Source organism: Lathyrus oleraceus, chromosome 4 (assembly GCF_024323335.1).
Source record: "Lathyrus oleraceus cultivar Zhongwan6 chromosome 4, CAAS_Psat_ZW6_1.0, whole genome shotgun sequence".
NCBI lineage: Eukaryota > Viridiplantae > Streptophyta > Magnoliopsida > Fabales > Fabaceae > Lathyrus > Lathyrus oleraceus.
Window position 1 is genome coordinate 414,580,189 of NC_066582.1, and position 25,735 is coordinate 414,605,923.

The 25,735-nt window shown below is 35.3% G+C and overlaps 2 protein-coding genes across 2 annotated transcripts; both read left to right on the forward strand.

Moving 5' to 3' along the window:
* Nucleotides 1-723: 723 nt before the first annotated feature.
* On the forward strand, nucleotides 724-3,910 carry LOC127137771 (probable pectinesterase 55). Its single transcript, XM_051064193.1, has 6 exons — nucleotides 724-817; nucleotides 2,601-2,769; nucleotides 2,873-3,020; nucleotides 3,118-3,330; nucleotides 3,415-3,665; nucleotides 3,742-3,910. Exons 1-6 carry the CDS (start codon nucleotides 724-726, stop codon nucleotides 3,908-3,910), a joined length of 1,044 nt encoding a protein of 347 aa, XP_050920150.1.
* Nucleotides 3,911-23,928: 20,018 nt separating this feature from the next.
* LOC127137772 (probable pectinesterase 29) lies at nucleotides 23,929-25,272 on the forward strand. The gene is made up of 5 exons (XM_051064195.1): nucleotides 23,929-24,143; nucleotides 24,232-24,379; nucleotides 24,477-24,689; nucleotides 24,774-25,024; nucleotides 25,101-25,272. The coding sequence occupies exons 1-5, from the start codon at nucleotides 23,929-23,931 to the stop codon at nucleotides 25,270-25,272; spliced, it is 999 nt and encodes a 332-aa protein (XP_050920152.1).
* The last annotated feature ends 463 nt before the right edge of the window (nucleotides 25,273-25,735 follow it).

Sequence of the window (25,735 nt, forward strand, 5' to 3'; positions counted from 1 at the left end):
CGAAAACATACAGGTTTTTGTCAAATTTTAAAATGGAAAACGCTTGGTTAAAACGCTCAGACAGACCAAAATGTGACCGAAAAGTTAGCCAAAAAATAAATCAAGCACACCAGGTTAAACTACGTGGAACGTAGATTAATAAAACTGATGTCTACAAGCTTGATTTTGAATCTTTTTCGCCCGCTGTTTTAACACGCATTTGATAATTGATTCAACCGGTTTGTCTGTAAATCCGAAAATTTATTTCAACTGACATTCTAGGAATTATGTGGTATGGAATGCATGTTATGATATGTAAAGATGTAACGACTATGATGAATGTGTTAATTGGTGATTCTGGGTCAAAATCGGGGTGTGACAGAGATTGTTCGACTAGTCGTCTCCTTGGTGTGCAATCAAGGCTGGTCGACATTTCACTTGGATGTGAAATCAACATTTTTGAATAGACCTTTGGATGAAGAGGTGTGTGTCATACAACCTCTTAGGTTTGTGATTCAGGAGGAAGCAAAGAAAGTATACAAGTTGCACAAAGTGCTTCATCGTCTCAAGTAGGCACCTAGGGCATGGAACAAGAAGATCAACTCATTCTTAGTCGAATTGGGATTCGTCAAATTCAAATTTGAGTATGGTGTCTATGTTCAGGTTGTGGAACAAGATATAAAAATCATCTTCTTATATGTCGATGACTTGCTAGTGACTATAAATAGTTTGGAGAACCTGTCAATGTTCAAAGAGCTTATGAAGAAGGAATTTGAAATGTTGGATCTAGGAAACTTGTCTTATTTCCTGGGCATGGAATTTCAAAAGTCGAAGCAAGGTATGGTGCTACATCAAAGAAAGTATGTCAAAGTGATACTCAAGAGATTCTAGATGGATGACTCGACTCCTGCATCTTCACATGTCGAACCAAACTTGAAGTTGGAGAAGCACGAAAAAAAAGACAAAGTCGATGCAACTTTGTTCAAACAAATTTTCAGATCTCTGAGATATGTGTGCAACAGTCAACCTGATATATGTTTCTCAGTCGGGTTAGTGAGTTGATAGATGAGTGAACCAAGGGTGTCACACATGAAGGCTACAAGAAGAATCCTGGGATATTTAAAAGGATCAATAAACTATGGAATTCTATTTCGATGAGACTCTGAAAGCAAAAAAAGCTATGGTTACTTGCTATTAAGATATTGATTAGTGTGGAGATAAGGAAGATCAAAGAAGCATGACTAGTTATTTCTTTCAAGTGTTTGGTTCCTCAATCTCATGGTGCTCGAGAAAGCAACCTGTTGTAACATTGTCATCGTGTGAGGCTGAATATATAACATGATCCTATGATGTGTGTCAATAAATTTGGATCAAATTTGTGCTTGAAGAAATGGAGGTTGAAGTGAAAAAACCTATGGTGTTACAGATCGACAACAAGTCAGCCATAAATATTACGAATAATCTAGTTTTGCGATGCTAGATTTCATTTTCTTAGGGAAATGGTAAGTCAGGGTGAAGTTGAAATAAGGCATTTCTTAAGTGAATCACAGTTGGGCGACATTTTCCCCAAAGGATTGAAGATCGACAGATTTCTGAATTTTAGAAAGAAATTAGGTATAATCCAGATAGACTCCGATTAACATATGTTCGACAACTTAGATTATATGGGGTATGTTGAGATATAAGATATAATCCAAGTTGTGTGTGACCCAAGCCCAAAGATAATTAAGGTTTAGGGTTTGTTACTTAGTTTGTTATAGTTTATTACTTAGTAGTCAAGTAACTTTGTATATAAATACACGTATATGTAAATTAGTTTATAACACAATCATTCTTCAATAATATAATCATTATTTTCATATTCTCTCTCTTTTCTCTCCTCACAAAAGTGTCTCATGCAATAACAATATCATGAATGAAAAATTAATATGAAATATTTCCATTAATGGACATTCATAATCATTCCATTTATAACATTAACAAAGTTGTAGCGGTGCTGGTGGCATTTATCCAAGATATTTTTTTCTTGTAAACTAATAATGTTTTTAAAAATATCTAAAAAAGAAGAAATTGAAAAAGTATATTTAATCTATATGAAAATTTTAATTATTCATTTTAACTAAATTTAGATTTTTATACTATTATTAAACAATATTATAAATTATTCATGAGAACTATCATTCTAAATTTCTTAAAAATAAATTATTGAAATAATATTTTAAAGAATTCATTATGATTTAATTTAGAATATATTTAACTTTTTTGAACATAGTAAATTAATATTATTATTATTATTATTAAATAACATTCTAAATATATTTATTTTTTGTAGCTTAATTATCAATTCAACATCACTGCAACCTCTACGAAAATGGATGAGCGCTAAAAAAATTAAAGAATTGTTAAATAGGAAGAGAAGAAAACTAAATTTTAAAATAAATGGACTAAAATGTAAAATAAAAAAGATCAAAAGTGTAATTAACCCTAAATTTATATCTGATTTTTTTACTGCTATAAAATCTTTTGATTGTGTGAGTTTGCACCACCACATTTACTTGCACCTAATTGGAGGAAAATGCAGTCTCTACCATCAATATTTGCTTTCATTTTATTATTTGTAGTTCTGGCATTTTATGTTTGTGAATCCAATGATTGTATCAATCCCTTGAAGACTATTACTGTTAGTCAATCAGGCAAAGCAGATTTTGAAACAATCCAAGGTGCCATTGATTCTGTCTCTGCAGGAAACTCTCAATGGATTCATATCCAAATTTCCTCTGGTGTTTATAGGTATATTCTTCCTTTTCAACTATTAATACATGTAACATTTTTATTATACATTGAATTATAGATGATATAAAATTGCATTATATTCTTTGTGCAATATATCCAGAGAGCAAGTCTTCATTCCCATCAACAAACCATGCATTTATCTGGAAGGAGCTGGTAGTCAGTCCACAAGTATAGAATGGGGCTCTCATGACATTGCTACTTTCTTAACAAAAGCAGATAATACAGCTGCAAAGGGCATTACTTTTACGGTAAATTAGTTATATAAAATAATTATATTTATTTAAAGCATAATCATTATTGAATATTACATAATTAATTCATTTTATGTACTCCATATGTTCGTAGAATATACTGAACAACCCAATATTATTAGAGGCCACTAACATCACACAAGCAAGAGCTGCTAAAATTCATGCAGATAAATGTGCTTTCTATAGCTGTAGTTTTCTTGGAGTGCAAGATACCCTAAACGATGACTACGGTCGCCATTACTACAATAATTGTTACATCCAAGGTGCCGTAGATTTCATATATGGGCAAGGTCAATCGCTCTTTGAGGTAAAATACTGAGTCTGTTTGTTTTAGCTTTAAGAGTCGGGTATAAGCCCTGATCAAGTTGATATCTTATTCATAATTATGTAGGCAAGTACGATATATTTTTCAACGGGAAAATCGGGTCTAAAAAAGAATGGAGTTATTACAGCACAATATAGAGATTCACCAAATGATCCAAGTGGATTTGTGTTTAAAAATTGTAACATAAGTGGGACAGGAGGAAAGTTTCAACTTGGGAGGGCTATGGATGCTTATGCAAGAGTGATCATAGCTAATTCTTACCTATCAGATGCGGTTAAACCTGAGGGTTGGAGTCAGACAAGATATGTTGGGCATGAGTAAGTTTTATTCTTACTAGAGAATCATCAAATTAACACTATCTTGCACTAACATGTGAAATTAACATATCTACAGATCAAACCTTACTTTTGTGGAGGAGGGATGCACAGGACCTGGAGCAGACAAATCAAAACGTGTGAAATGGATGAAGAGCTTGAGTGGAGATGAACTTGATAAATTCTTGAGTCTCTCTTTTATTGATGATGGCTGGATTTCCAATTTGCCGACGAGAATATTCCATTAAATGCTGAAGAGAGTTGAAAAGAAATCTCAAAAAGCTTTTCCGGATTTTCCTTCTCTTTCATTCATTTTCTCCAAGAGTTCATTTATTTGTTATGGTATTAGAGCTCAATAAGTTAGTTATACTTGAGATTTCTTTGATGTGGTCCGCAGTCGTGATCCTCAACACGTGAAAATATTATATTCTATAAGCAAATTCATTAACAAGATGGTTTACATCATTGGTTTTGGGAAAAAGGGAAATTGATTATCTCCACGAGGCATAAGAGATATAAAATTATGATTAAGATATTTTCATTACTGATAATTTTACACAAGAACAATATTTTAAATAGGGACTAGGAAGAAATATAGGACTTATGTTAGATGCCTCAACTGACGATACTTTGACAATAAAGTATAAAACGATGGTAACAAAGTTGATTATAAAAATAGTGAATATAGGAATTAGCACAAAAGGAATAGTAGAATTGGATACTCAAAGTGTGCTATTAGCAAGCCACAATATTTGTGTTTTTTTTTTAATTCTTAAATCAGATTTTAAGTACAAGGTTATAGAGGCTGAGTAAGTTAGAGATAAGCGGCGGATATAAAATACATTGTGATATTAATTGCGATAACGTCAATTTTACACTACTACAAAATAAATATTTTGTAACATCAATTTTACAACCGTCATCATGTTAACTGCGATAATAGTTTATTTTTGGACGCTTTTTGTTGTTTGGTATTTACTAAAGGACATATCACAACGGTCATGTAGAACAACCGTAGTGAAATTGTTCGAATCCCAACACCAACAATTTGACCATTTATCGTGATATTAATGTGATTGACCCTGTATATCACCATGGTTTTTGTTTTCAACCGTGGTGAAAGGTTCTACTTATTTATACATAAGCAAAATTACCTCTCGTTTCAGTAAATAACAATCGTCTCTCTCAAAACAAAACCCTAATAACTCTTTCACTCGTCTTTCTCAAAATGAAACCTTAACAACTTTGTTAGTCGTCTCTCTCATATGAAAAGCCCAAAACAAAGTCATAACATCAAATCTTAGTCAATGGGTATTTACAGGTTCGCTTTCACTAAATTAGTTTTTCCAAAATCTGTTTCAATAGCTTATTTTATAATGTTTGAACTTTCTGCTTGTTTTGACTTATAGGTAGGGATACTTGTTCCAATAAAGATGACGAAGCTAAAGTTAGTGTTACAAACTTGTGTCAAGGATCCAGAATGACATCCATTCAAGATAGAAACAAGTTTGTGGCTCTAACTTTAGCTTCATCCTTATTTCATTATGGACACGCCATTATGGATAATGTATGGTACGTTTCTGAAGCATTTAATGACTTGATATGTTTCTGAAGCATTTAATGACTTGATATGTTTGTTGTGTTGTGTTTCTTGTTTATGGTTTGATGAATGTTTGATGATATGTTTGATGAGTTTATTATATATTATGTGGTTTGAGTGTTTTTCCAATCCCTTACCAAATATATAACTTTTCAAACTGCATTAGAAAATTATAATATGATAGATAAATTTGTATTAGAAAACAAGTACATGTTCAATTCTTGACAAGAATTATTCACACCGCTATCTGCATGTTCTAACTGTTAAAGAGAAAAATGTGGAAAATGAGTTGAAGAACTCTTGTCAAGCATTGAACGCGAACTTGTTCTTCTAATATAACTTAATTTGTCGTATTATAATGTTCTGGTGCAGATTGAAAGGTAATATGTTTAGTGAGCAATGGTGAAATAAGAATTCCACATGATTTATAATAAACCCGGGTGTATATATCACAACATTTGTTTAGTACAACCTTTGTTAAATATTTTGCATTAAAAAATATAACAACAATTGTTCAAATTAATCATTGTGGTAGGTAGTGCGCTACATAGATACAATCATGATTGCATGACCGTGGTAGAAAATGTCATACATACAATCATACCTTACCTCACAACGGTTGGTCCAACATTATGATATCCCTTTTTCCAAACATTGTGATATGTGTTTTCTATAGTAGTGAGAGTTATCCTGGTTCCTCTCACAAATCTAGAGTAGTTCACTCCCCTTGTACTTACAAGAGATTTTCACTATAATCAATCAAGATTACAATTTTCTCAAGCACACAAGCAAGATACTTCTTTTCTTACACACATAAGTATAAGACTTCCTTGCTCAAATACACAAGTATGAGACTTCCTTGCTCAAGCACAGAAGCTCAAGACTTCCTTGCTCACACATACAAGTATGAGACTTCCTTGCTCAAACACACAAGCTCAGGACTTCCTTACTTACACACACAAGTATGAGACTTCCTTGCTCAAGCACACAAGTATGAGACTTCCTTGCTCAAGCACATAAGCTAAAGACTTCCTTACTCCAGCACACAAGCTCAAGACTTCCTTGCTCTCACACACAATAATGAGACTTCCTAACAATCTACCTAAAAAATAAATGATTGTTGGGTGAATACACTTGATATACAATAGGAGTTATATAAATAATATAACACAATAGGAATCTTTTAGGACTTAAGGATTTCTAAGATACAAGGATAAGAAATCCTAAATTTAGTTGTGCTAAAACTTTGACATAGTAGCTTCTCTTTGATTGTTAATCTTTGTTTTGTATATTCAGCGTGTCTACGTGCATCTTGTCTATTGTTGTGTTCTTGTCTTATGTAGATCTTCAAGTCTTTTATTTCCTTGAATAGTGAAGAAAAGAGCCGTTGAAGATGCAACCGTTGAGTCCTTTGAGAAGCTTCAAAAGAGACATTGAGAGACGTTGAGATGCTTCACCAAACGGTAAGGTTAGGTGAAACCTAGTTTGAAAAACCTTTGCTACAAAAGGAATTAGAAGTTGTATCCTAGCAGACTCTATGAAAAACCTAGAGCTTTTGGTTATCACGTGATAAAGTATGTTCAAAGATGAACAGTGACCCGTCAGTGTCACATTGGTCCTTGTGCTTTGACTAGCCCAGGTTCTGATCACCAGAAGCAAACTCTCCAAAGTCTATTCTTCAGAGGCTGACTCTTTCAAAGTCTGATCTTTCAATGTTGACCTCTTTGGAAGAAGACTTCTTCAGATTCAGTTCTTCAACTTCCGATACATCAGAATATGATCTTCACGCTTCTCTTTGTATGTTCATAGTCAGAACCAATGCTTGGATTTAATATAAATATTAGTCTAAGGTCTTTCACACCTTAACAAACATTAGTATGTCCTATTATTCTTTAAATACTTTATTATCATCAAAACCTAAAGGATATGGGACAAACCAAATTTGTTCCAATAATCTCCCCATTTTTTATGATAACAAACATAAGTATTTAAAAATAATGGTTGATAATTTAACTGACTAGGGTTAGGTTTATTAGCTCCCCCTGAATCCAACAGTCCATAGGGTTAGGTTTATAAGCTCTCCCAAAGTTCTATCCAGGTTAATTAAATTTAACATTTAAATCACATATATAATTCTTCAGAATTTAAGCAAGATAATAACAGTCAATAAAAGTCAGATTCCAAGTACTTAAATAATTTTATATTTACTCCCTCTTTTGTCATCAAGAAAAAAAGGAAGTAGAAAAGATATTGAAGACAAAATATTTTAACACGAATAAATGTTTGGGATGAAATCAGAATCAGGATAAAAATAGTTTAAAAACATGTTTGATTTCCCTTTTAGATAAAAGATTTGAAATGATTTCAGATTTAGTTGGAACAATTTGTAAACAACTCTTGCACTTCTCAAGATGGTCAAGGTAGAATCTTTCAGCTAGGGTTTAAAGAGAATCGAAGCAGTTAAATTTGGAGAGACGTGTTTGAAAATAATGATTTTATTACTCTCCAATTATCATTGGTTTACAGTATCCAAAACTGATTTTACTTTAACCAAAATTCTCTATAAAAATAGAGTTTTGATGCAAGAGAAATCATATTCCTTCCAAACTTAGCAAACTTTTTTCAGAAACCATGAGCGGTTATCTCAAAAATTCCCATGAAGGGATTCTAAGTGAGGTTAATAAGGCAAATATTGAGGAAGCGTCAAGAACGTTGAAGTGTCAGACTAAAAAGGTTGAAGGTTCAAAACCAAGGTCGGATTCATCAAGAGCATTGAAGGTGAGCAAACCATCTTTGACAAAGAAGAAGAAGATAAGACTTCAGAGAATCCCTGATCCTCCTTCTGACTACGAGTCAGATGCTGCTGAATTTCCTTTTGAATAGTCAAATTTTCTCAACTGTCATGATTATTTTCCATTGAAATTTGGAAAGGTTTAGGCGATGTCAAATGTTCTGATCCATACGGAAATCAGTCTTTATACTTATCCTCTGGTTTTAATAATAAAGAAGCCTTTTTCTCTCTACTTCTTGCATGACTGTTAATCACATGCATCCATTTCTTTTGATCCACCAAGATGAGTGAGTTAAAGTCATTTTCTAACCTTTCCAACCAATATTAAGTTGTGTGTAGATATATATATTTTTAAAATTAATTAATTACATAACTATAAAACACATCATTAAAGGAAAAACAAAATAGAATTTATTTTTACTCAGAACCATTGATTCTCAAAAGATAACTCAATTCTTTTTGTTAAGAGAATAATATTTATGAAGGAATTCATATTTCTTAGCTTAACTAAACATAATTGGTTGTATTTATTAATATGACTCAAGGATCACAAGACAAAATAATTCTTAGGAGAATTCTTGACTTAGGATCTTCTGAACCAGGAGATTATTTCTCATAGATAAATAATTGGTTTAGAGTTAGATTGTAGAGAGTCGTCTATAAAAGTGAAGGAAAATATGTACTAGATGGAAACACAAGTTAATGAAACATCGGAGAGATACACATATTCAAAACACATATATCATTAACCAATATTTACTATCCGACAACTTATAACCGAAGTGTCAGAAAAGACCTTTCAGATTCATGACACATAAGTGAACAGATGTTAAACATCAAATGACCCAATTATATACTATCAAAACTAGAAAATCAAATTATGAGTATCAGAGGTTGAGTTGCTCATATGCTATTATTCATCAGAAGCTTGTTCATAGCTCTTGACCACAGTAGCTTATGATCATCATCAGACTCTGATTCTCCATTTTAGAAGCAAGCATTAATCCTTAACAAAATCATCTTGCTCTGATATCAATTATTGGACAAGTGACTTTAAGCACAAGAGAGAAAATAGTTCTCTAGCAGAGCTTACGAGGATGATGCTCAATGAGATCAATCTTCCTAAATACTTTTGGGCATATGTAGTAAGCATTGCTCGCTATGTTATGAATTGTGTCTTGATAATACCAATTCTGAAGTGGACGCCTTATGAACTATACAAAGGAAGAAATCAGAATATTTATCACTAACATGTGTTTAGAAGCAAATGCTTTAGCCTTAACAACATAAAACATAACCTCAGAAAATTTAACGCAAAAGTTGATGAAGGCATATTCATAGGATATTCCATTTCTAGCAAATCTTTTAGAGTCTTTAACAAAAGAGCTCTGACAACCGAAGAATTTGTTCATGTTACCTTTGATGAATATAGACCTAAGCCAATAGAAGTAGACATTGTCAAATGTGCATGTATCTTGGAAAAGACAAACCAAGAGGACTGTAACAGCCCAAACTGCTTTCAGGATTACCGACTGACCCCACAAACCAACACGGGTCTTTTCAGCATGTTTTATCCTCACTCACATGCTTCCCGGGAAACTTCCCAGAAGGTCACCCATCCCAATACTACTCCAAGTCAAGCACGCTTAACTATGGAGTTCTTATTGGTCAGGCTACCGAAAAGAAGATGCATCTTGTTGGTATAGGTAGTACCAATTAATCCTTATAAGCCTTCATTCAACCATGCAGTCCCATACCTGCATAGCCTCAGGATCCCTCTCATTCCGATGTGAATTCGGTTTTTCCCCTAGAAGCTGCTAGGAGTGTCTCATTGTCATGCCTCATGCATAAACAACCACTCCCTCGCCCTCGGGTGTCACATGAAACCACTCTTCAGCCTCTCCGACCTCGGGTGTTACATGCCCACCAACTTCCGCTTGGTTCGTCCCCGAACCACATCGTACTGGGAGAGGTTTGGCTCTGATACCATTTGTAACAGCCCAAACTGCTTTCAGGATTACCGACTGACCCCACAAACCAACACGGGTCTTTTCAGCATGTTTTATCCTCACTCACATGCTTCCCGGGAAACTTCCCAGAAGGTCACCCATCCCAATACTACTCCAAGTCAAGCACGCTTAACTATGGAGTTCTTATTGGTCAGGCTACCGAAAAGAAGATGCATCTTGTTGGTATAGGTAGTACCAATTAATCCTTATAAGCCTTCATTCAACCATGCAGTCCCATACCTGCATAGCCTCAGGATCCCTCTCATTCCGATGTGAATTCGGTTTTTCCCCTAGAAGTTGCTAGGAGTGTCTCATTGTCATGCCTCATGCATAAACAACCACTCCCTCGCCCTCGGGTGTCACATGAAACCACTCTTCAGCCTCTCCGACCTCGGGTGTTACAAGGACAATGATCAAAAACCATACCAATGACAAAGTTAAAATCAAGATGAAGAACCAGATCAAGAGTAAATCGCATATACTCCTCCAGAACATCCCGATCTTCCAAAAAATGGAGGTCAACAATAGACCATTTTATCCAAGATGTTATTGGAGATATCTCTAAGGGATTCACTACTCAACGATCCACTAATAAGGTATGTAACTTTATATATTTTGTTTTGTAAGTTGAACCAACGGGAATCGACAAAGTTATCATCGATGAACATTGGTCTCTTCACATGCAAAAATATTTAAATCAATTTGAACAAAACAACATTTGGGAACTCGTTCCCAAAGATTCAACTAATCTAGTGCTTGGTACTCTATGGGTCTTTCACAAAAATTTGGACGAAGATGTCAATGTTTTAAGAAATAAAGTCAGACTCCTTGAGAAGGGATACAATCAATAAGAAGGAATAGATTTAGATGAAACCTATGTTCTTGTGGTTAGACTAGAAGCAATATGGATCTCACTGGCCTTCTCTTGCATCATGAATTTCAAATTATTTCAAATGGATGTAAAAAGTGTTTTTCTAGATGGCTACATCCAAGAGGAGGTATATGCTGATTGTAACACCCTTCTACCCAAACGACATATCTAAATAAATTATCAGAGTACAGCATGTAGAAGAGTTTACATTTCTTACAACATAACAATTATCGCATCACACATCACAACATAAAACATATTATTTAATTTGTTAAAACATCGCAGCGGACAACAACAAAAGATTAACGTTCGCCATATAACCGTTCATAATACTGTTCAACATCATCTCAACAAAACATCTCAACATAATAGTCATCATAACAATGTAGATAATAATATAATTTATCTATCGAATCCCATAATCCCCGGTATCACATGACCAGAGCATTTGACTCGACTCTGTAGAATAACTCTACGCTTATTCTTCAAACCTCAACAATAGCTACTCCGCTTTATCTGCACATTGCTCATCATAGATGAACATAAACACATGCAGAAGGGGTGAGAATTACATTATCAAATAATAATATAGCGACAGAAATATAAACATAATTATATATTTCACATATGCCAACACAGCTTATAATCATCATCATAATCAACAACTCATGAACATCAACAAAACAACACATCAAATGCAATGCACACACCCATGCATGACTCAACACGACTCGGTATACCCATTTGGTGACCAACTACAGGATCACCACTCCCAGATTCATCACCATAGAATCCGAGTTCCCCGTAAGGAACCAAGCCTCTCAACAAGCCCGGAGTCAACAACATCATTGGAACTCAGTCCGTTCATCACTAGGCATCGGCCTTTCATGAATGCATGCACACCAAACATGCCTCATAATCAACATAGCAACAACAACATCATATAGTCATGGTATTATCATCATTAATAGCACGACATACAACTCAACAAAATTACTCATCATAATTAACTACAATAGGCCACTCACAATTGGGTTCACAACATAAAATCTAACAATTTTTACACACTGCAACAGTGTTAACCGGTTAACGCTATAGGTTAACCGGTTAACGCAGGAAAAATACCGCTTCTGGTAAAACGCAACAGTGTTAACCGGTTAACGCTATAGGTTAACCGGTTAACGCAGGCAAAACTCAACATATTCACAAATTGTAACAGTGTTAACCGGTTAACACCCTGGGTTAACCGGTTAACGCAGACAAAACAGCAGTACCTGCGCTAACACAAGGCAGAATGCAGAGTTCTCCGCATTTTCCGCCGTTGGAGGACTTCCGGACCTCCGATTCAACTTCCGTAAAAAGCTATATGTTCGGAGATTCATAACTAACCTAACCATATATTCAATTACAGTCTAAACACAGTTTCATCCGACGTGATTTTCCATCAAAACCCCAACTTTCCCAATTCCCCTAACCTCCTCAAAATCCATCAACAATCCAACATATACATGAAATTGCTCGCATATTATCGTTTAATAAGATTCAGACCCCTTACCTGAGATAATTCGGCAACTCAACGCTTCCGCTTTTCCGTTCTTCAGCCTTTGCTCTACAGCTTCTCCCTTCTCTGCAGCTTCTCAACTTCCACGTAAAAACCCTTCTGTTCCAAAAATGAGAAACTTTTCTCTTATCCCAACTTATATATTTTCCAAAATAATAATAATAATAATCCAATAATATTTCCAATTAATTAATTAAATTAATAAATATTATATTAATTCAATTAAAATAATTAGCCTTATTTTATCGGGGTGTTACAACTCTCCCCCACTTTAGAAGTTTTCGTCCTCGAAAACATACCTCAAGCAAATAGAGCCGGATACGACTCCTTCATCTGATCTTCACGCTCCCAAGTCAAGCTCTCACCAGCTGGACCTCCCCAAACAACTTTCACTAGCGCAATCTTCTTACCTCTCAGGGTCTTCTCTTCTCGGTCATCTATCCGAATTGGCAACACCTCAACGGTCAAATTATCCCTCACCTGGATATCATCCAACCGAACAACATGCGAAGGATCCGCAATATATTTTCTCAACTGAGATACATGGAACACATCATGCAGATTAGAAAGCGACGGCGGTAAAGCTATCCGATACGCCACTTCCCCAACTCTCTTCAAAATCTGATACGGACCCACAAACCTCGGAGTAAGCTTTTTAGACTTTAAAGCTCTTCCCACACCTGTCGTCGGAGTAACTCTCAGGAACACATGATCTCCCTCTTGGAACTCAAGTGCCTTTCTCCTATTATCATGATAACTCTTCTGACGACTCTGAGAAATCTTCATTTTCTCCTGAATCATCTTAACCTTTTCAGTCGTCTGCTGCACAATCTCAGGTCCGAGTACCACACTCTCACCGGACTCATACCAACACAATGGAGTTCTACACCTCCTACCATACAATGCTTCATATGGAGCCATACCGATACTAGCATGAAAACTATTATTATAAGTAAACTCCACCAACGGCAAATAACTATCCCAAGAACCACTCTGCTCCAACACACAAGCTCTCAACAAATCCTCTAAGGATTGGATAGTTCTTTCAGTCTGACCATCAGTCTGAGGATGATAAGCTGAACTCAACCTCAACTTAGTCCCCAACGCTTTCTGCAAACTCTCCCAAAATCTAGAAGTAAATCTGGGATCTCTATCAGACACAATACTGGATGGAATACCATGCAGCCTCACTACTTCCTCAATATACAACTCTGCCAACTTCTCTAAAGAGTGATTAATCTTCATCGGCAAGAAATGCGCCGACTTAGTCAATCGATCCACAATCACCCAAATAGAATCATTACCTTTCACCGTCCTCGGCAATCCCGTCACAAAATCCATGGAAATGCTATCCCACTTCCATTCAGGAATCTTCAAAGGTTGCATCATACCTGCCGGTTTCTGATGTTCAATCTTTGACTTCTGACAAGTCAAACAGGCATACACAAACTTAGCAACATCTCTTTTCATACCAGCCCACCAAAACAACTTCTTCAAATCTTGATACATTTTAGTTGCACCTGGATGGATACTCAATCCACTCCTATGGCCCTCTTCAAGAATACTCTTTCTCAATTCAGACACCTCAGGAACACAAACTCTACCTTTAAATCGCAGGATGCCATTCTCATCAATCTCAAAATTACCACCATTTCCCTGGTTAACCATAGTAATATGATCAACTAGAGCGACATCAACTTGCTGACCATTCCGAATATCTTCCAGAATTCCACTAGTCAACTTCAGCATACCCAACTTTACACCATCAGCGGAAACTTCACAACCCAAACTCATATCACGGAACTGTTCAATTAACTCTAGCTCCCGAACCATCATCATAGACATATGTAGAGACTTTCTACTCAGCGCATCTGCAACTACATTAGCCTTACCGGGATGATAACTCAATTCAAAGTCAAAATCCTTCAGTAATTCTAACCACCTTCTCTGCCTCATATTTAACTCTTTCTGATCAAACAGATACTTCAGACTCTTGTGATCACTGAACACTTCGAATCTGGAACCATACAGATAATGCCTCCACATTTTCAACACAAATACAACAGCTGCAAGTTCTAGATCATGCGTAGGATAATTTCTCTCATGAACTCTCAACTGTCTAGAAGCATAAGCTACAACTTTACCAGTCTGCATCAAAACACCACCAAGACCCATCAAAGAAGCATCACAATAAACAACGAAGGACTCACCAGGATTAGGCAAGATCAACACTGGAGCACTGGTCAACCGCCTCTTCAACTCAACAAAACTCGCTTCACAAGCTGCATCCCACACATACACTTGACCCTTCTTAGTCAACTGCGTCAACGGCAATGCCAACTTAGAGAAGCCCTCAATAAATCTGCGATAATAACCATCTAACCCCAGAAAACTGCGTATCTCAGTAGCAGACTTCGGAGTCTCCCACTGTAATACAGCATCAACTTTAGCAGGATCAACAGAAATTCCACCACTCGAAATCACATGGCCAAGGAAACTCACTTCCTTCAACCAGAACTCACATTTAGATAACTTTGCATATAATTTCTTTTCTCTTAACACCTGCAAAACAATTCTCAGATGTCCTGCATGCTCTTCTTCCGTCTTAGAATATATCAATATATCATCTATGAACACCACAACAAAATTATCAAGGTACGGATGAAATATACGATTCATATATTCCATAAACACACCTGGAGCATTAGACACACCGAACGGCATCACAGTGTATTCATAATGACCATACCTCGTACGGAAAGCAGTCTTCGCAATATCATCTGACTTCACTCGGATCTGATGATAACCCGATCGCAAATCAATCTTACTGAAAACATGAGCTCCAATCAACTGGTCCATCAAATCATCAATCCTCGGCAATGGGTACCGATTCTTGATAGTCACCTTATTCAACTGCCGATAATCGACACACAACCTCATCGTACCTTCTTTCTTCTTCACTAACAATACTGGTGCACCCCAAGGAGAAACACTTGGACGCACAAACTTCTTCTCAAGCAATTCTTCAAGCTGCTTCTTTAATTCAACTAATTCAGTTGCCGACATCCTATAAGGAGACATCGACACTGGACTCGTACCTGGTACTAAGTCAATGGCAAATTCGACTTCACGTTCTGGAGGTAAGTCACTTACATCCTCCGGAAACACATCCTGAAATTCACAAACGACAGGCAAATCTACACTCACCACTTTCTTATCCGCTTGCAGAGACGCAAATAAAGCGAATATCTGAGCTTCATCTTTCACAAAATCCCCCACCTGCCTAGCAGATAGAAATCTTGCCTCATCATTCTCACCAACTTCAGAAAACCGTACCGTCTTCCTATAGCAGTTGATAAACACGCCATAGAATTCTAGCCAATTCATTCCCAGAATAATATCAATTTGGTGCAAGGGTAAGCACACCAAATCCACCACGAACTCTTTCTCGAAGATCGTCAATTGACAACCTCGACAGACAACAGAAGTTTTCACAGAACCATTAGCAGGAGTATCTATCACCATACTTCCGCCTAGGGACGACATAATCATACCAATCCTGGTCGCACACTCATACGAAATAAACGAATGAGTAGCACCAGTGTCAACAATAGCAAGCAATTCAACATTATTAATCAAGCAAGTACCTTTAATCAGATTATCTTCTTTAGGAGCTTCAGTCCCACTCAGGGCAAACACCCTACCAGTAGTATGAGCTGCAGTAGCCGCCTTCTTCGGTTTCGAGCACTGCGAACTGATATGACCTTTCTCGCCACAATTAAAACATGTCGGACCAGCATCCTTACATTCCGTAACTCTATGACCAGTCTGACCGCATCGGAAACATCTCAGCACTTTCTTGGTACAGCTATCAGCACGGTGGCCTGGCTCGCCACACTTGAAACATTTACCAGCTATGGAAGATCCTCCCCCACTTGGCTTCTTCTCATCTACCACTTTCTGCTTACCTTTACCATTCGGAGATACATAAGGACTACCACGATCCTTATTCTTCTTCTCACTAAGACTCTTGTAATGAGCAGTCCTAGCCTTGCTATCTTCATCAAATATCCTGCACTTGTTAACCAATGTAGGAAACCTACGAATCTCCTGGTAACCAATGCCTTGTTTGATCTCGGGACGCAACCCGTTCTCAAACTTGACACACTTGGATCCCTCAGCATCAGCATTATTATAGTGAGGGCAATACTGCACCAGCTCTTCAAACTTCGAAGCGTAGTCAGCAACAGACATGTTACCCTGCTTCAGTTCTAGAAATTCCATCTCCTTCTTACATCGCACATCAGCAGGAAAATATTTCTCCAGAAAGACCGTCTTGAACCTTTCCCAAGTCATCTCAGTACCTGGTATTTCAATTCTCTGTCGAGTATTATCCCACCAGTTTTCAGCCTCTTCAGATAACATATGCGTACCAAACTGCACCTTCTGTGCTTCAGTACACGTCATCACCCGGAAAATCTTCTCAATCTCCTTCAGCCAAATCTGAGCACCATCTGGGTCATAGCGCCCTTTGAATGTAGGAGGGTTATTCTTCAGGAACCTTCCCAAATTCTTAAACTCGTCGACCGGCGGATTCTGCTGCGCCTGCATAGCCTGCGCCATAGCAGCCAAAGCCTCAGCAATCGCACGGTCATTTTCTCCAGCCATACTCTGCACAACACAACTACAACCGTTAAATATCGACAGTGTCATTTACACTAATCGACCAACAGGGAAAACATCACATTATGACTCGACTGGACTGACCATGCTCTGATACCACTAATGTAACACCCTTCTACCCAAACGACATATCTAAATAAATTATCAGAGTACAGCATGTAGAAGAGTTTACATTTCTTACAACATAACAATTATCGCATCACACATCACAACATAAAACATATTATTTAATTTGTTAAAACATCGCAGCGGACAACAACAAAAGATTAACGTTCGCCATATAACCGTTCATAATACTGTTCAACATCATCTCAACAAAACATCTCAACATAATAGTCATCATAACAATGTAGATAATAATATAATTTATCTATCGAATCCCATAATCCCCGGTATCACATGACCAGAGCATTTGACTCGACTCTGTAGAATAACTCTACGCTTATTCTTCAAACCTCAACAATAGCTACTCCGCTTTATCTGCACATTGCTCATCATAGATGAACATAAACACATGCAGAAGGGGTGAGAATTACATTATCAAATAATAATATAGCGACAGAAATATAAACATAATTATATATTTCACATATGCCAACACAGCTTATAATCATCATCATAATCAACAACTCATGAACATCAACAAAACAACACATCAAATGCAATGCACACACCCATGCATGACTCAACACGACTCGGTATACCCATTTGGTGACCAACTACAGGATCACCACTCCCAGATTCATCACCATAGAATCCGAGTTCCCCGTAAGGAACCAAGCCTCTCAACAAGCCCGGAGTCAACAACATCATTGGAACTCAGTCCGTTCATCACTAGGCATCGGCCTTTCATGAATGCATGCACACCAAACATGCCTCATAATCAACATAGCAACAACAACATCATATAGTCATGGTATTATCATCATTAATAGCACGACATACAACTCAACAAAATTACTCATCATAATTAACTACAATAGGCCACTCACAATTGGGTTCACAACATAAAATCTAACAATTTTTACACACTGCAACAGTGTTAACCGGTTAACGCTATAGGTTAACCGGTTAACGCAGGAAAAATACCGCTTCTGGTAAAACGCAACAGTGTTAACCGGTTAACGCTATAGGTTAACCGGTTAACGCAGGCAAAACTCAACATATTCACAAATTGTAACAGTGTTAACCGGTTAACACCCTGGGTTAACCGGTTAACGCAGACAAAACAGCAGTACCTGCGCTAACACAAGGCAGAATGCAGAGTTCTCCGCATTTTCCGCCGTTGGAGGACTTCCGGACCTCCGATTCAACTTCCGTAAAAAGCTATATGTTCGGAGATTCATAACTAACCTAACCATATATTCAATTACAGTCTAAACACAGTTTCATCCGACGTGATTTTCCATCAAAACCCCAACTTTCCCAATTCCCCTAACCTCCTCAAAATCCATCAACAATCCAACATATACATGAAATTGCTCGCATATTATCGTTTAATAAGATTCAGACCCCTTACCTGAGATAATTCGGCAACTCAACGCTTCCGCTTTTCCGTTCTTCAGCCTTTGCTCTACAGCTTCTCCCTTCTCTGCAGCTTCTCAACTTCCACGTAAAAACCCTTCTGTTCCAAAAATGAGAAACTTTTCTCTTATCCCAACTTATATATTTTCCAAAATAATAATAATAATAATCCAATAATATTTCCAATTAATTAATTAAATTAATAAATATTATATTAATTCAATTAAAATAATTAGCCTTATTTTATCGGGGTGTTACACTGATCAACATCTAGGTTTTGCCAACCCAACATTTCAAAATCATGTTTTCAAGCTTAAGGAAATGCTATATGGACTAAAAAATCTCATATGGCTTGGTATGATCGTTTGAGAAAATTCTTGCTTGAAAAGATGTTCCAAAAATGGCAAGTTGATAAAACTTTCTTTATCAAGAAAATCAAACATGACATCTTATTAGTTCAAATCTACGTCGATGATATCATTTCTGGTGCTACTAACGAATCCTTATGCAAGGAATTTTTTGAAATTATACAGAATGAGTTTAAATAAAGCCAAATACTGTAAAGATTTCTAAAAAGGTTTAATATGGAGAATTCCAAAGTAATAGTGACCTCAATGTCGACTGCGTGCAACCTTAACAAGGACGAAAATGGAACACCAGGTGAAAAAAGTAAATACCGAGATATGATAGGCTCTTTTCTCTATCTAACTGCATCTCATCCTAATATAATGTTTGTTGTTTCTATGTGAGCATACTTTCAAGTACGGTGAAACTCGTCATGAGATATCTCTCTGACACACAACAAATGGGATTATCATACCTTAAGCGAGTGAATTCTGACTTTTTAGGGCTTAACATCCCAACCCATGGCACCTAGGATGATCTAGGTGGGCTAGGTGCAGCCACTGAATGACTCTATAATATAAGGAAATATAGTCGCACTCTCACTAACAACAATTGCTTGTATCGCAGTGGTAGGAGCTTGATCCAAAATAAAACAGATAGGTGAGACTATTCTTTATTATCCTTCTCATCATCATTCTCGTACCCCAAATTTTGACCACCATTGCTTTCCTTTTTTTGCTAACCTAGAACTTAGATCACTAACATATCCAGAACTCATGTAACTCATCTGGTCAACCCCAATGACCTAAAAAATCAAATGGGGGCCAAATCGACCTTTTAGGAGTCTTTGATCCTATCATGGTTAACTGGTTTTTAGGACATTTTAGGATTTAGTTTAACATGACAATTTATTTTATTTATCTATTACCTTATTAGGAGATTAAAGTTTAGGGGTCTTCAATATTATTAAGTAGTAAATTAACTTATATTAATTAACTAAATTAATTGAATTTTGATTAATTAAATTAATAAAATATTTATTAATTTATGTTATTAACTAAATTAATTGGAATTTTGATTAATATATAATTAAATTATGTAGATTAGATTAATTAAGTTAATTAGATTAAGTAAGATTAGTTTATAATATTAATTAATTTTATTGGACTAATGTTTTATTGATAGTTATTTTATTAGTCAAAGGTTATTAAAGTGGTGATGATATATTTTTTATATTATTATTTAAGGTCGGCCAAGATGTTGACCGAATCATGTCTAGGCCCATAACCCAACTGGGTCAAGCACATGACCCAAGTCCATCACCCGAACTGGGTTAAACTCATGACTCAGATTCATCCCCAACTTCCTCCAATTCTCAGAAACTCTAAAACCTGCGCAATCAATAGAATTAAATGGATCAAAAACTTACAAATTCAAATTCAATAAAAACCTTCCAATTTCTTTCAAAGATACATTACATGGTACAAATTACAAGAAAATTGTACAGATACATCAAATTAGAAAAACCCTAATTGAATCAAATATCTAATTACAATCAATCAGATTTCAAAACTTTCTAAAATAATCAATCTAACTTAAATTCTAAACCTAATTCTAATTCTATAAATACCTAAATATAAAACAGAATTAGGGACGAAAAAATAAAAATAAAGAAAAATCTAAGTGTTAATTGCTTCTGCAAAGCCGTGAAACTTCCACTTAAAATCTCTATCCAAATAGTGATTAGGGTTTCACATTGAAACCCTAATTCTTCCTAGCAAAACCACCATCATAAAACCAGAGGTACCTCACACAAGGACGAAAAGAATAATTTAGAAGAGGGGGGAGAACAAACCGGATCAAAGAAAAGGAAAAGAATCGAAGCGGTTACCTTTTTACCATAGAATCTCTCATCTTCGTAGGTTGGTTGGATGTTATACCTTTGCCTTCTTTCACTTATTCAACTTGCATATTTGTGTTTGATTATTCTAGATCTGTTTTGATCGGTAGATCTAGGTTTTGTTTGTGTTTGGTTTCTGTTAAGGGTTAGGGAAGGGTTGATTTGTGCTTTAGGTTTGATTGAGATCAGATTAAAGGTTTCTGGATAATTTTAAGGTTAGAGTTTGTAGAAATTAGGGTTAAGGTTCATCAGATGAACCCTAAGGTTCATCTGAAGGGTTATGGTTCTTAGGGTTCATCTAGGAAACCTAGAAGTTGAAGGTTGGGTGAGTGTTTATGGGGATCATATGAATGTTTGAATACTCCGACTGAAGTTCAACCGGAGTTGGATTTTTCATGGAGGTTTATGCTGGTAAGAGGCCAGGGTTTGATTGATGAAGGGAGGTAGAGAGAGAGAGAGAGAGAGAGAGAGAAGAAAGATAAATGAGGATCACAAATGATCCATTTCTGAAGGGATCAGGGTCTTATACCCCCTCCCTTAATGGCCATCTCACCAACACGAGACCCCATGTTGGCCACTCGATTGGTTGACTCTGACTCATCTCTATATGCACACGTCCACCCTAAGCCAAGGTTGACTTTGCATCGTAGTTGTCCATTTCATGTACTTTGACTAGTAATATCAATATAAGGTTAGGACTTCACACCACATGATCCACTTGATCTCGATCAAGAGACCCAGTCAACCGTTGACTCTCTCCCTATAGGTATTCCCTCTGTGTTGGGCTCTAGAAGCCAATTTGAGCTTTCTGCCTTTACTATTTGCTCACCCCAATTCAACCGACCTACTAATATACACCAGTTTTACAACCCCTTAGGTTTTGTTATTTTATTCACTTTAATTTTATATTTTTAATTAGAATTATTATTAATTAGATAATTAAGTTTAATTGTGGTTAATAATTTAACAATTAGCTAGTTTAATTATAATAATTAATAACTAGGGTTTTATACTTTGATTAGTAAGCTTAATTGAGCATAATTAGCTTAAAGAAATTAATTTAGAGTTAATTAGATTCATTATAATAATAAAAAAAAATACATATAGCATAACATTAAGGTTAATTTTAGAGTATTATGGTTAATTTAATTAGAATAATTAATAATTAGGGTTTAATTAATTAAGGGAATTAAAAATAATAATAATTTTTTCATTTAACCTATTTATTATTTTCTCATTTAATCCAAAATTACTATGTATATAATACTTAACCTAACTTCTAAATCAAACTAACCATAACATCTAATCTAATTTATAAATCAAATTAATGAACATTTTGCAATTAACAAGTCAACTAAAATTAACTCCACACATTTAAAATATAAATTCTCCGCCATTGTGTATCGAGGCATTTTTCAAATCAAACATCTCTCATCCCCCGATGCATTGAGAACTTTTTAAGATCTAAAATCAATAAAACAAACAAATATTTTTTAGAAGAACTACGGTGTTATGATCCTTTATTAAACTTAAGGGTATGTAGGCATTGAGTTGTAACACTCTAGTTAGTACAATAACAAAAAAAAAATCTTTGTCCTTCTTTTTAATCAAACATTTTCCCTTAATAATAAAATCTTCATGATAAATAAGTAATTATGCAAGAATAAATAATATAAGCAAACATCTTTAGAAAAACCTAGTAGCCCTAGAATTAGAGGAAAATCCCATTGAGTGCAATGGAAGTAAGGGGTATCTAATACCTTCTCCTTGCTTAACCGACTCCCGAACCTTAGTGTCTCACCTTAACTTTATGTTTTATCATTATTTCTCTGTTCCTTATTATTTCCCTGTTCCTTAGGAACAAATAAAGGATGATGGCGATTTGTAAATTTTTCAGTCACGATAATCATTGAACATCCCTGGAGGTAGGTGCGTTAGGTGTTAAGCAAAGTGATAATTTTCTCAAAAGGGAGTAGAGTATACTCTCACATCGTATGATGGGGGTTTAAACACTCCAGTTTTATCTACTTGTTGTTTTTTCTACCACCTCCCTGAGAGATGCATTATCATCATAAAAAAGGGGGAGAATATGAAACTATGTGTTTGCAAGTTCAATTAATAAGTGATTAAAACTATGTAGTTTGTCTGTCATGGTTATAAACATGTGAAGATGTAACTTGACTCAAAGACAAGCAAGTATGTCAAGCAGACAAAGATGCACAAAATATTTTTTTTTCAAACTCTTCCTTCGAATAAATCCAAAGAGTTAGGGTTTAATAATCATCATTGATATCATTGATATCCTCTGATGATAGCATCCGCTTTGAAAACATGTCAAGCCTCATCTCCAAGAATTCTCAAGCAAGTTCATATATGATCGATGTATTTGACAAAATCTTAAAGTTTTAAAATGTGTAAGAGAGGAAATGTAAAAGATCTACCGATCATATTTGAAAAATAGATGTTTTGTAAAAACATAAAGATTTTTTATAAAATAATATAGAAAAACCGCACACTCACTAAAATGTTGTCTCAAAATGTCATTTTTCTAATGATTTTGGCTCTCCTCCCAATTAGAGTTACAACAATATTATTAAATTACATAGTTAAGAAATTACCAGAACGAATCCTCAAAATCAACAAATGTTATATTTATAAAATATTCCAAGAAATAAGTCCTTTCGATTTAATAAAACTTTCTAAGTTGAAATACAAATAAAAAATATCTTAGGAATCAAATTAATTTCTTTTTATAACAATTCATATAAAATAAATTTTCAAAGACATATTAATTAAGAAATAAATTCATATCAAATAAATTTCCAAAATAAAAAAACAATATTACTATGCTATAAATACCTGAATTATTTATTTCTATAAACAGAAAAAAAAATAGGTTGAAAATCCCACAATAAGTGGTTAGACTATAAAATCTTGACTCTGTAGTTTGCACCACATTTACATACAGAATAGGAGAAAAACATGCAGTCTCTACCCTCATTTGCTTTCATTTTAATATTTGTAATTCTTTTCTTTGATATTTGTGAATCTCATGATTGTAGTAACAAACCTTTGAAGAGTATTAGTGTTAGTCAATCAGGCAAAGCAAATTTCAAAACAATTCAAAGTGCCATTGATGCTGTCCCTGCAGGAAATTCTCAATGGATTCATATCCAAATTTCCTCTGGTGTTTATAGGTATATTTCTCCTTTTTTAACTATTAATATATGTAACATTTTTATTATACATTGAATTATAGATGATATAAAATTGCATTATATCCAGAGAGCAAGTCTTCATTCCCATCAACAAACCATGCATTTATCTGGAAGGAGCTGGTAGTCAGTCCACAAGTATAGAATGGGGCTCTCATGACATTGCTACTTTCTTAACAAAAGCAGATAATACAGCTGCAAAGGGCATTACTTTTACGGTAAATTAGTTATATAAAATAATTATATTTATTTAAAGCATAATCATTATTGAATATTACATAATTAATTCATTTTATGTACTCCATATGTTCGTAGAATATACTGAACAACCCAATATTATTAGAGGCCACTAACATCACACAAGCAAGAGCTGCTAAAATTCATGCAGATAAATGTGCTTTCTATAGCTGTAGTTTTCTTGGAGTGCAAGATACCCTAAATGATGACTCCGGTCGCCATTACTACAACAACTGTTACATCCAAGGTGCGGTTGATTTCATATATGGGCAAGGTCAATCGCTCTTTGAGGTAAAATACTGAGTCTGTTTGTTTTAGCTTTAAGAGTCGGGTATAAGCCCAGATCAAGTTGATATCTTATTCATAATTATGTAGGCAAGTACGATATATTTTTCAACGGGAAAGTCGGGTCTAAAAAAGAATGGAGTTATTACAGCACAATATAGAGATTCACCAAATGATCCAAGTGGATTTGTGTTTAAAAATTGTAACATAAGTGGGACAGGAGGAAAGTTTCAACTTGGAAGAGCTATGGACTCTTATGCAAGAGTGATCATAGCAAATTCTTACCTATCAGATGCTGTTAGACCTGAGGGTTGGAGTCAGACGACATATGTCGGCCACGAGTAAGTTTTATTCTTACTAGTGAATCATCACATCAACACTATCTTACGTTAATATGTGAAATTAACATAACTACAGATCAAAGCTTACTTTTGTGGAGGAGGGATGCAAAGGTCCTGGAGCAGACAAATCAAAACGCGTGAAATGGATGAAGAGTTTGAGTGGACATGAACTTGATAAGTTCTTGAGTCTCTCTTTTATTGATCAAGAAGGATGGATTTCTAAATTGCCAGCAAGAATATTCCATTAAATGCTTGATAGTTTGAATGTAAAAAACGTTGCTTGTGTTGCAAGTAATCTACGGTTAATTAGTTGCTTGAAGTTGGTTAGCTTGAAAAGTATAAGCACTAAGTGACTATATGCAGTTAGAAAGCAGTTATATAAATTAGAGGCAGTGTCAATAGTATATACATGAATAAGAATGTATTAAGTTTCATTATCAGTTGAGTTGACTTGAATAAGAATTTCCAAAAGCTTTTCTGAATTTTTCTTCTCTTTCTTTCATTTCCTCAAGAGTTCATTTATGAAGAGCATTATCCAATACTCCTTGAACTTTCTTCTCCTCCAAGTCAAGAGTGTTGCTGAAACCCCAGTCATTGATGAGGACTTGAAATCAGTTTAAATCATCTGTATCTTCTTTGTCATTGGTATGCACATTAAGAAGATTTAGTTTAAAACTTTTGAAATATAACAAAAATTTACAACAATCCCCC